At 46.3% G+C, this 12,645-nt stretch overlaps 2 protein-coding genes across 3 annotated transcripts in view; one reads left to right on the plus strand and one right to left on the minus strand.

Moving 5' to 3' along the window:
• Positions 1 to 35: 35 nt before the first annotated feature.
• Positions 36 to 1,476, minus strand: LRRC10 (leucine rich repeat containing 10). Its single transcript, XM_030214260.1, has one exon. It carries the CDS (start codon positions 1,450 to 1,452, stop codon positions 616 to 618), a length of 837 nt encoding a protein of 278 aa, XP_030070120.1. The 5' UTR covers positions 1,453 to 1,476; the 3' UTR covers positions 36 to 615.
• LOC115477404 (cathepsin E-A-like) overlaps positions 1,327 to 12,645 on the plus strand; it is a 28,651-nt gene continuing 17,332 nt past the window's right edge. The window contains exons 1-4 of one of the 2 annotated variants that reach the window (XM_030214259.1): positions 1,327 to 1,392; positions 8,773 to 8,980; positions 9,083 to 9,260; positions 11,902 to 12,019. In XM_030214259.1, coding sequence (XP_030070119.1) covers positions 8,892 to 8,980; positions 9,083 to 9,260; positions 11,902 to 12,019 — 385 coding nt within the window. In that variant the 5' untranslated portion in view covers positions 1,327 to 1,392; positions 8,773 to 8,891. Of the gene's footprint in view, positions 1,393 to 1,687; positions 1,769 to 8,772; positions 8,981 to 9,082; positions 9,261 to 11,901; positions 12,020 to 12,645 lie in introns of those variants that run through there. The other variant, XM_030214258.1, reaches the window with a different exon arrangement.

Raw genomic sequence — 12,645 nt, forward strand, 5'->3', positions numbered from 1 at the left:
GTCCTGATTAGACTGTAAGCTCTGTGGAGCAGGGACTGTCTCTTCATGTTCAAGTGTACGGTGCTGCCTACGTCTAGTAGCGCTATAGAAATGATAATTTAGTAGTACAGTAGTTTGACTATTTCTCAAAATAGATGTGGGTGGACAAAGACCAATTGGTTCCCCCAAGCTGCCTATTTCAAAATGCTTAGGTAGAATTCAACAACTTGTCTTGTGAAGGCCTTGTACCACTTAGCACCTGCAAATACTTGATGGGCTGAATCAAATTAGAAGTGTGAAAAACACTTTTGGGCTTATTTTCAAAGCACTTAGCCTCCCAAAGTTCCATAGAAACCTATGGAACTTAGCCTCCCAAAGTGCTTTGAAAATATGCCTCTTTGTCTACATCAAATGGACAATTTTCTTCAGTTCCTTTGCCAATAATTTTATGCCTAATGTAAATTTCATTTAGAATCCTCAAACATTAATCACATTAGTGTTTTGAATCCTAGAGTTAAGTGAAAAGATTCCTATACCTACTGTCTGAATGGTAGTATAAGCAGTTCTAGTACAAAGGCTACCTTTTTAAATCAGACCAGAGTACACAGAGCTTCGGGATATGCTTTACCATCTTTTTCATTGGTTCACTTGTTCTGTCTCATTAACAGCAGATTCTGAATCCTTGATTTCTACTACTTTTTCTGTCTCTTCCTCGATCTCTGATCTCTTCGTTGGCTCTGGGCTTTCTTCAGACCACCTGCCCACTCTTCTTACCCCCTTGGCTACCTTGGGAGCATTTCTACAGGGATTATGATCGTAGATAACCAACTTCAAGCCTGAGAGATGAACCAGCTGAGGAAAGGACCTAATGCTGTTTCTGTCCACATCAATTATCTCCAGGAAAGGCATCTCCAGCAGGACCTGGGGGAAATCGGTGAGCAGGTTCCCTGAAAGCCAGATACTACGAAGCTCCTTGAGATGTTTGAGCTTTTCAGGGAGCTGACGGATGGCATTGGAACCAGCATGAAGAGTTTTGAGGAGACTCAATTCACAGATGACTTCAGGCAAATTCGTTAAGTAATTGAATTCAATCCACAAGGTTTTCAGATTCTGGAGAAGGCTCAGCTCAGAAGGAAGCTCATGAAGTCTGTTGTTGCCCAGGTACAGGATAGAAAGTTGCTTTAAGCTGCAGACAGCCAAGGGGAGGGACTTAAAATTGTTGAAATCCAGAGCCAAGATCTGCAGATTCTGCAAGAGTTGGAGCTCCGGTGGCAGATTCGACAGGTTATTGTCACTAAGGTAGAGTTTGACGAGCTCTGTGAACGCACACACTTTGAGGGGGAACCTCCTTAACTGGTTGCCACTCAAGTCCACCATTTTATCAATAGGCATTTCGTCAAGGTCGTCCAACAGGTAACTTTGGCACTTGTTAGAGGGTATGAAGGCAATGATGGATCTTACGGTGTTTCCCATCTTGGTGAATCAAGGGTAGTCAAGTTGAAGCAACTTCCATGGGCGTGAAGCCTTTGACTCCTCCTCACGCTTTTGTTTCCAGACTGTCGTTCTGGCATTTCCTCCATTCCATTAGAACACATTGTTTACATGCTGCCTGCCATTAATCTCAAGAGCTCTGAAATAGTCTTGATACCTGAATGAGTGTTTGCTGACGGGAACACCATGTCTGCCTCTCCTGCTCCCTGGCCCTTGCAGCAATTTTGAGCTGTTATCTCAGATTTCAGAAGTTGTAAAATTCCTCTCCCCGGCCTAAACCTATTTTTGAAACGCTGAGGTATGCAGGTTGCAGTGAGTAGATTAGCTAATGCCAGCGTTGGAAAGACAGAGTTTTTGGGATGGGATTCATTTTAACTAAATATTTTTAGTTTCTCACAGACTGAATGGATATGTCAGATGTAATCTGATGTTGTATAAAATACCTGTCAGTTCCCGAATATAACTTTTCAAACTAATGGCAGTTTTGAGTTACTTTGTTCTGTGCCAGATGCAGAATTACTCATTCTTTAATGTAACTTATATTATCTAGCGCTGATCTCGGGACTTTTACAAAAACCTGATTTCTGTCTCCCCTTGCTCTGTTTACTTTTTTAACTTCATTCAGCTTACATAACGGTCAACCCTTTTAAGGATTGGCGTACACTTTATTGCACTAGAATTTTCTTATGTTCCTTGAATTGTAAACACTGCTTTCTTTTAGGGAGTATTAATAGGCCTCCTGCCATTTTCTCTTCTAGATGAGACTTGGGGTGTTTAATCAGTGATCGCCAATGCCTTACAAAGCCAGCTGGGAAATAAATATTTAGATCTATTTACACAGGACATTGACTCTTATGGGGGGGGGGGGGGGGGGGATACATACAGTGTTGATGATCTGCTAATGAAATTGTATGTAGAAGGGTCACTTTAAAACTCTGGCACTGGCATCTCAATTGGATTTTGCGTGCCCTGCTTTCACAGGGATTTCCTCCAGAGCACAATCCTTTTGAAAGCAATTACTGAGCCCGAGAGCTGGTCTGTAGGGCGCCCCATAAGTAAAGGATGGGTAGGGTTACCATATGGCTCCAGAAAAAGGAGGACGGATTGAGCCAGCCGGGTTTTACTTCCATTGCTTAGAAAGCAATGGAAGTAAAACCCGGCTGGCTCAATTACTTCCATTGAAAGCAATGGAAGTAAAACCCGGATGGCTCAATCCGTCCTCCTTTTTCTGAAGCCATATGGTAACCCTAAGGATGGGGGCCCTCCTTTCTGGTCATAGGAGTGGGCTTTGGGCTAGGACAGAAGGGAGGAAGCTGAGGGCTTGACTTGCAATTGGCAGTTTTGAAAGTAAGCCAGGCTGTTGGGCAGTTAGGATTGGAGGAGCAGGGCCAAGGGTATTTAACTGGAGCACCTCTGAGGTGCAGGGCTTTTTCCTGTTCCCCGGAGGCGGCTTTTGGTGGCAGTTGAGTGCTGTTTGATGCTTGTTTTGGGAAGGCTTCGGGCTTACCTGGTCTGCTTGCTGCGATGGACCACGAGGCGGCCAGTGAAGATGTCATGGGTGAGGTGGTGTCCATTTGCGCCAGGGATTCCTTTGACAAGGATAACCTGGACTGTGTGAGTACTGCCTCCCTTCCTCGCCCAGTATTGCTACCGTTGCCACCGCATAGATCAAAGGCCGACAGTCTTTCCACGATGGAGGTGGAGGCCATGGTATTGAGTAGGAGAAAGAGTGCAGGGCACAGGGAGCAAGGGAGGAAAGATAGGTGGAGCGGGGTTGTGGCCTGACACAGGGAACTGGCCAGGTGGGAGTTCGAGGCCTGATGGGATGGGAGTGGCGGAGGGGTCATTGTCTGTTCTGGCTGTTGGGGAGGAAACGGAGAGGGGCAGGGGGCCCTCTGCAGTTGGGCATGCCTTTTTTTCCAGGGCCTATCAGAGAGGCATATAGTGGGATGGCAGACCATTGTATATTTCTAATATCTTTTACATTTTCAATGGTATGGATGTAAACTTTGTACAATCTTAAATAAAATTTAAAAAAATGGAGGAGAACCTCCATATGGGCTGGGGGACCCAATATATTAATCTTTGGCTCGCTCACATATCGCCCAGAGCTGCTGCTGGTGGTGGAGTGTTGTTGGCACCAAAGCAGGCAGCTCTGTCACTGATTAATCATTATCATATGTTGACTCACAGGTCAGCATGCCCTTTGCAGCTAGATGTAATCCGTTTTTTGTTCAGTAGTACTATGTTTGGTTTAAAAAATCCTGGCGATATGGGCCTATAAGGCTTAAGAAACAGGACCAATGTTAAGACAGTTTAGAACTGGAGGCCAGTTTGACCCTTTTCTGCAAACTTTGCCAGTGTTTTCCCAGCATTTAATACACGTGGGGGGGGGGGGGGGGGGAGTACAGAACTTTAACCAAACTGCATCTCTGTCAGGGAGGATTTGTGTGCAAGAGATTATTTACCCCATAAAAATATTTGCATCAGATCTTAGGGGCATGAGGGTGAAATCAAATCCTCTTATCAGATAAACGCTTCTAAACATGCAATTCAGTTTTTACCTTATTCAAAGCCCCTCTTTTGCCAAGTTACCTCCAAACATGTCGGCAACTACTTCCTTTGGATTGGACCACAGGTTTGGTATTTATGGACTGTTTTTGCTTGCTTTTTATGTAGATCTCTTCCAGTAAACATAAGTACATAAGTAATGCCACACTGGGAAAAGACCAAGGGTCCATCGAGCCCAGCATCCTGTCCACGACAGGGGCCAATCCAGGCCAAGGGCACCTGGCGAGCTTCACAAACGTACAAACATTCTATACATGTTATTCCCGGAATTGTGGATTTTTCCCAAGTCCATTTAGGCGCTGGTGTATTACTCAGTACATCTGCAGACCTGCCATGTAAGGATTGGAAAGTGTTAACTCTGAGGGGGTAATTCTATAAATTGGTGCCTGAGTGCACTTTGCAGTCTGCACATCTGATACTATGCTGTTAGCTGGACGCAGTGCTAAGCAGAATATATTTGCTGTTACGTGTCATGCAACTATCACGTTAATTGTATGGAAGAGTGCTTAGCATGTGTGTATGTAAATGACCAGGAATAGTTTAGTGGTTAGAGCACCTGTTGACATCCAGAGGTGGCCAGTTCAAATCCCACTGCTGCTACCTGTGATCTTGGGTAAGTCACTTAACCCTCTATTGCTTCAGGTGCAAAATTAGATTGTGAGCCCTCTAGGGACCGAGAAATACCCAGGGTACCTGAATGTGACTCACCTCTAGTTACTACTGAAAAAGGTGTGACCAAAATCTAAATAAATATATGGAATGTTGCTACTATTGAAGATTTTACATGGAATGTTGCCACTTTTTGAGATTCTGGAATGTTGCTACTATTTGAGATTCTAGATGGAATGTTGCTAGTGGAGGAGTGGCCTAGTGGTTAGAGCACCAGAGGTGGCCAGTTCAAATCCCACTGCTGCTACCTGTGATCTTGGGCAAGTCACTTAACCCTCTATTGCTTCAGGTGCAAAATTAGATTGTGAGCCCTCCTGGGACAGAGAAATATCCAGAGTACCTGAATGTGACTCACCTCTAGTTACTACTGAAAAAGGTGTGAGCAAATATAAATACATTTTAAGTGAGCCTGTTCTATAATCTAGTGCACAATTGGCACTATATAAGTTTCCTTTCCTTACTCTCTGGCAGTATTCCTTGCTCTAGTGTCTTAAAGCCAGATGATGGCGATATGGTGAGGAGAGCATGGTGACAATTAAACTGAGGGTCTAGAATGGCCAAAAGACAATTGTGAAGAGTCAGTAAAGCAAAGTCGTACTTATCTCCTGAGTGGCAATGCAGACTAGCAAGCTTTCCCCATCTCATTACTTCTGCATTACCTGCTCTGTAGTGAAAGAACCTCTGCTTTTGTGATAAACCCTGTGGATTAGTGGAAGAACGTCTGTAGTACTGATAGAACTCATTGCTCAGTTACAGAGGCCTTGCAATAACATGATACATCTGTGATGGAGCCTATTCCTCAACCACAGAGACAGTGTAATGCTGGGAGAACCTGCCCCTCAGTTACAGACCCCGGGCAAAAATGGTAGTACATTTATATTGGAACATATCCTTTTTTTCCCATTTATGGTGGATCCTGTTTATTAATTGTAGAATTTGCTCATCAATGGTAGAAACTCTTTGTTATAATGGACCTTGTGTTCCGTAAAGAAAGAAAAGGAATCCAAACTCCCTGTGCATTAGTGATAGAATCTGAATGTCAATGAAAGGGGCTGTAGTAGAGGTAGAATTGTAAGGATTAGTGGTAGAAGCTGTGATGTAATGCTAGAACAAGACATAAGACATAAAACATTTAAAACGAATAAATAAAATAAAAAAAATAAAAAAGACATAAGCATCGCCACACTGGGACAGACCAAAGGTCCATCTAGCCCAGCACCCTGTCTCCGACAGCGGCCAATCCAGGTCACAATCACCTGACAAGATCCATGGAGCAAAGCATTTTGTACTGCTTGTCCCAGGAATAGTGGATTTTTCCCTACGTCCATTTAATAACATTCTATGGCCTTTTCCTTCAGGAAGCCGTCCAAACCTTTCTTAAACTCTGCTAAGCTAACCGCCTTAACCCAGTGGCGTTCCTAGGGGGGCTGGCACCCGAGGCGGATCGCTGATTCGCCCTGCCCCCTGGGTGCAGCACCCCCACCCCCCGGCGAAAGGACACCCCTGCGAAGGAAACCCCCCCACCGGGTGCACGCCGCCGGGGGGGGGGGTGCCGCGCGCACCTGTCCTCCGTTGTTCCATGCTTCTTCTCTGCCCCGGAACAGGAATTAACCTGTTCCGGGGCAGAGAAGAAGCATGGAACAACGGAGGGCAGGCGCGCGCGGCACCCCCCCCCCGGCGGCGTGCACCCGGGGCGGACCGCTCCCCCTAGGAACGCCACTGCCTTAACCACATTCTCCGGCAACGAATTCCAGAGTCGAATTATGCGCTGAGTAAAGAAACATTTTCTCTTATTTGTTTTAAACTTACTGCGCTCCAGCTTCATCGCATGCCCCCTTGTCCTAGTATTTTTGGAAAGCGTAAACAGACGCTCCACATCTATCTTTTCCACTCCACTCATTATTTTATACACCTCTATCATATCACCCCTCAGCCGCCTTTTCTCCAAGCTGAAGAGCCCCAGCCGCTTTAGCCTTATGTCTTAGGGCCCTGATGGCGAACCTATGACACGCGTGTCAGCACTGACACGCGTAGCCATTTTTGATGACACGCGGTGCCGCCGCAGTGTGGTCCGCCCTCCCTCCTCGCTCCCGGAAACTAACCTTAAAGCCTCCTTTCACGTCGCAGCAAGCAGCAGCAGGGCAGGCCACTCCTTCCTTCCGTGTCCCGCCCTCGCCTGACGTAACGTCCGCGAGGGCAGAGCACAGAAGGAAGGAGGAGAGGTCTGCCCTGCTGCTGCTTGCTGCGACGTGAAAGGACGCTTTAAGGTTAGTTCTGGGCCCGGTAGAAGGTGGAGGGGGGGGGGGCCCAGCGACCTCGGGTGGGCAGCGATCTCAGGTAGGGGGGGCTCGGGGGCGGTCCTAGTAGATTTTTCTCGAAGTGACACACCACCCAAGTTATGCTTGGTTTTTTCGCGAATTTTGACACACCAAGCTCAAAAGGTTGCCCATCACTGTCTTAGGGGCATTGGTGGTAATATGTTTATGTTTATAATAAGCCAGACACAGGCAATAGACATAACAGCAGTAAAAATATTCAAATAACAGTACTCATTATGGCGTGGAGGGGCATAATTGAACGAAAACGTCTATCTCCATAGGCGTTTATCTCCGAGAACGGGTCCGTGAAGGGGCGGACCGAACCGTAGTTTCGGAAAAAATAGACGTCCATGTTTTAGTCGACAATTTGTGAGCTGGGCGTTTTTGTTTTTCAGTGATAATGGAAAATGAAAGCGCCCAGCTCAAAAACGAATAAATCCAAGGCATTTGTTCGTGGGAGGGGCCAGGATTCGTAGTGCACTGGTCCCCCTCACATGCCAGGACACCAACCGGGCACCCTAGGGGGCACTTTTACAAAAACCAAAAAAAAGGTAAAAGAGCTCCCAGGTGCATAGCACCCTTCCCTTGTGTGTTGAGCCCCCCAAATCCCCCTCAAAACCCACTGCCCACAAGTCTACACCATTACTATAGCCCTAAGGGGTGAAGGGGGGCACCTACATGTGGGTACAGTGGGTTTGGGGGGCGGTTTGGAGGGCTCCCATTTACCAGCACAAGTGTAACAGGTGGGGGGGATGGGCCTGGGTCTACCTGCCTGACGTCCACTGCACCCCCTAATAACTGCTCCAGTGACCTGCATACTGCTGCCAGGGAGGTGGGTATGACATTTGAGGGTGAACATAAAAAGTTGTGAAATGGCATATGTTTGTGGTGGGAGGGGGTTTGTGACCACTGGGGGAGTCAGGGGAGGTCATCCCCGACTCCCTCCAGTGGTCATCTTGTCATTTAGGGCACTTTTTGGGGCCCTATTCGTGGAAAAACAGGGTCCAGGAAAAGTGCCCTAAATTCTCGCTAAAAACGCATATTTTTCTTCCATTATTGGCGAAAGGCGCCCATCTGTGATCGGCCGATAACCACACCCCAGTTCCGCCTTCACCACGCCTTTGACACGCCCCCATCAACTTTGTCCGCATCCGCGACGGAGTGCAGTTGAAAACGTCCAAATTCGGCTTTCGATTATACCGCTTTATTCTTTTTTGTGAGATAAACGTCTATCTCCCGATTTGGGTCGCAATATAGGCGTTTTTCTTTTTCAATTATAAGCTGATGCTACTTACTATGTCAACAGGATAGGCAATAAAACATCTTAATAGACAGCATAGGGGTGAAAGCAGAAGTGGGACATATAGACAGATAAGAAAGAGTAACAGGAGTTTAGATAGAAATACGAGTGATTAACTTAAGAAAAATTGCACACGGAGACAGAAAAGGTGCAGGAAAATGATCTCAGCTAGGGTAGGAGAAACTAAGCAAGTCCCTGCTACAGCATGTGTCACCTGTGTTAGCCCTTGTGTTTGTCACTAGCTGTGGTCAGTTGTTGTAATTTGGGTGTATTAGGCTTTTATATTTTGCTTGTGGTTCTTCAGGCAGAAATGCAAGAAAATAAATAAATATACAGGTTGAGTTTTTAATCCACGGAGCAGGTGTATTTCCTTCTTTCTCCCTGATTTATGCTTGGTTCTAGAAGTGGTTTGTCCTACTTTTAGATGCCTCATTATTTACACAGAGCCGGCTGCCTGATGAAGACTTTGCCAAGCCTATGACCTGCTGGCATCGATTGACCCAAGTGAAGGCACCCTGTGACCCAGTGTGCAGTATTAGAAAAAAGGAAAGCCCTGTTTTTTGATGAAACCATTCATTTCTGAACATTCTGAAGCAATGAAGCTGCTGCTCCTCACCCTCCTTTACATCCATTTAGCCAAGTCCATCGAGAGGTAAGGGAAATATTTCGGGGGGTGGTACTGGGAACTGGGTGAAGTTATATTCAAAAGTTCTGCAGTTGTGGTGATGATGGTGCATCGTGCTTATATTTCCAGAATCCCATTATTCCGCTTCAAGTCCATCCAGAGGCAGCTTCGAGAAACGGAAAAGCTGGAGGAGTTTTGGCAGCAACATCAGCCAGGCATTTTTGCTCAGAAGTATTTGCAGTGCTTCCCAGGAGATATATTTAGCAATGCAGGATCGACATTGGAAAGGTTATATGATTACATGAACGTAAGTGGTTTTTCTGTAAGTAGAAAGAGCAGCATGTAGTTTCGTCATATATATGCTGTATCTGTGCCTAAGTGACTTTGGGATGTGCAGTAACCATTTTCCAAGTCACTGCAGATCCTTACATGCAAGCGGCAGTCTGATCTTCCTGAGCTTGTATCACACACAAGCTGTGTGGAATTTGCATTTAATTTTTGTATTTCTCCTAGGACAGATATTTAAAATGTCCGCCCACCCTCCTTTTTTGTTTGAGAATTTCACTTCCCCTACCATTGACAACTTACCCCTATGACCAGATATACAATTCTAAGAGCTGATACGTTCATCCAGATCTTCTCAGGGTATCACAGGTTTGTTTTTTTGTTTTTGCTATTGTTTTAACATTGTGTAGTTAAGGATTTGCTCATTTTGGGAGCGGAGGAGCAGCCTCATGGTTAGAGCAGTGAGCTGAGAACAAGGGTGGAAGCTGGTTCAAAATCCCACTGCTGCTCCTTGTGGGTCTTGGGCAAATCACGTAACCCTTCCACTGACTCAGCTACAGACTCAGGTTGTGAGCCCTTTAGGGACAGGAAAATGCATACTGTACCTGAATGTACATCCCTTCCATAGCGTTTGGGCTTGTAGGGGGTATATAAGAAATTAAATATGGTTTGCATAGTATTCACAGGTCTGCACAAGGGATAGCAAAAGGCCCTGCATAACAGATTTTTTTTTTAATTTTTTTGTTACATTTGTACCCTGTGCTTTCCCACTCATGGCAGGCTCAATGCGGCTTACATGGGGCAATGGAGGGTTAAGTGACTTGCCCAGAGTCACAAGGAGCTGCCTGTGCCGGGAATTGAACTCAGTTCCTCAGGACCAAAGTCCACCACCCTAACCACTAACACTAGGCCACTCCTCCACTGTTGCTACTATTTGAGATTCTACATGGAATGTTGCTATTCCACTAGCAACATTCCATGTAGAAGTCGGCCCTTGCAGATCACCAATGTGGCCGCGCAGGCTTCTGCTTCTGTGAGTCTGACGTCCTGCACATATGTGCAGGACGTCAGACTCACAGAAACAGAAGCCTGCGCAGCCTTCTACATGGAATGTTGCTAGTGGAATAGCAACATTCCATGTAGAATCTCCAATAGTACATTCCATGTAGAATCTCCAATAGTAGCAACATTCCATGTAGAATCTCCAATAGTATCTATTTTATTTTTGTTACATTTGTACCCCGCACTTTCCCACTCATGGCAGGCTCAATGCGGCTTACATGGGGCAATGGAGGGTTAAGTGACTTGCCCAGAGTCACAAGGAGCTGCCTGTGCCGGGAATCGAACTCAGTTCCTCAGGACCAAAGTCCACCACCCTAACCACTAGGCCACTCCTCCACTAAGATAATTTTGATAAATATATTGGTCAGTACATTTAAGTACAATGGAAAAAACTTACTTTCATTGTGCTGGAAAATGAAGTGATTACAAATGTCTGTAAAATTGTCTGTTTCCGACGTACTGTTATTATTTTGCTGGTTCTTTTCAGAAACAGAGATCCTGTGTCCCCAGGGATCAGTATATCTCTGAATTCGTGTCAGGGTGTTTCTCCCTAGAGATCATTGCATGCTTGTGTGTATGTGTGGGGCATTGTGTTGTCTTATTTTCCTGTGAGATCAAGCAACAGTAATTACTACTACTACTAGTAATTCTTGCTCTTCCACTCAGGCAGCCTCATGGTCAGCAGGAGGGAGACATCGGAGTATTCTCTGCTCTGCAGAGCACAGCTAGGAATCAGGGTCCCAGAAGATAGAACAATGGTTCTGAAATGCAGTCCCTTTGAGGCCCTGTGCTGAATTTTGTTATTAGGTGCAGGGTCCATTCTACGTTAATAGGACAACTGTGTAGGTGAAGGGAGAGATCAAGAGAGGACATGTTTTGGGGTAGGGATGATAGGTGGGGGTGGTAGATGTGAAGAACCTTCTCTCCGTCTACTGTTTCCCATTGGCACTAACAATTCAAATCTGATCCTGGCACTGACCACTGATGAAATACAAAACAACTTACGCATCCGGCTTCTCCTACATAAGCGCAAAACTATGGAATGGCCTCCCAAAAGCTGTGAAAACAATCCACCACCACCTGAACTTCAGGAAATCACTAAAAACCAACCTCTTCAAAATGGCCTACCCCAACGACCCCACGTAAACCTCTTCACCCAGCAACACAGCATGACTATAATCCTACCGGACAACACGCAATCTTCATCCCTTGCGACCCTCCACTTATAACTCATACGTTCACTATACAACCTTGTATCTGTTATCAACAGACTGGGCAAACGCCTTGACGGTACTATGTAAGCCACATTGAGCCTGCAAATAGGTGGGGAAATGTGGGGTACAAGTGCAATAAATAAATAAATAAATAAATACGTTATACAGGTTGTTCCTAAATGCAACTACACGGAAAACCAGAGGGTTTTCAGTTTTTGGAAACCTGCACTTCTTCCTTTAAGAAGACTTCTGAACAATAGGCTACAGATTTTACTTCACTCCCAGATACTGTGTCTGAAAGCTGAGTGGCCGTGTGCAGTGGATTTACATGATTTGATCAGAAATGTTTTGCCTTGAACATGAAATTTGACTGTCTTTGTTTTCCAGGCTCAGTACTATGGAGTGGTTGGTATTGGAACTCCACCTCAGAACTTCACCGTGGTGTTTGACACAGGATCTTCCAACCTCTGGGTCCCATCAGTATATTGCGTCAGCGAGGCATGCCGTAAGATACCCCGCGTTGCTTATAAATGAGCAAGGGGAGAGGGGATCGAGGAAGATGAAACAGAAACAGTATGTGGTGTAAATGCAGTGGTGTAGCCACAGAGGGGCCTTGGGGGTCTGAGTTCCCCCCCCAAAATTGGATTTGGGGTTCCCAAGGACTGCTGGTTTGGCTGGTGGGGGGTCTCCAAGCCCTGCTAGCAGAAGCCCTCCTCCAGCGCTGTTCGCCGCTGTGCTGCCTGCCCTGCTTCCTCAACCCCCTGCTTGCAGGCTCAGTTTTAGTGAAAAAATCTTCTAAAATGTTGTTGTTTGACAGGTACAGACTGTCAAAACCCCAGACATGTCAAACACAGAGGCTGGGGGTCCTGGGATGCACTGGGTGGCAATTCACTACCATATAAGGGAAACTGGGCAGGGCTGGGCATCGCCATTTTCAAGGCAGCGCTGAGGCGAGGAGGGGAGTGTGCTACTCCCTCCACCACCCAGTGGCGTAGCTACGTGAGGCCAGAGGGGCCTGGGCCCCCATAGATTTGGCCTTGGACCCCCCTGCTGACGACCCGACCGACCCCCCGCTCCCGCCGCCAACCCGCCATCGCCTGCCTTTGCTGGCGAGGGACAGCAAAGGTAGGT

Source organism: Microcaecilia unicolor, chromosome 9 (assembly GCF_901765095.1).
Source record: "Microcaecilia unicolor chromosome 9, aMicUni1.1, whole genome shotgun sequence".
Classification (NCBI taxonomy): domain Eukaryota; kingdom Metazoa; phylum Chordata; class Amphibia; order Gymnophiona; family Siphonopidae; genus Microcaecilia; species Microcaecilia unicolor.

What these genes read in the sequence shown, in the direction of transcription:
- LRRC10 (XM_030214260.1), bottom strand. Translation starts at nt 1,452, where the DNA reads ATGGGAAACACCGTAAGATCCATCATTGCCTTCATACCCTCTAACAAG.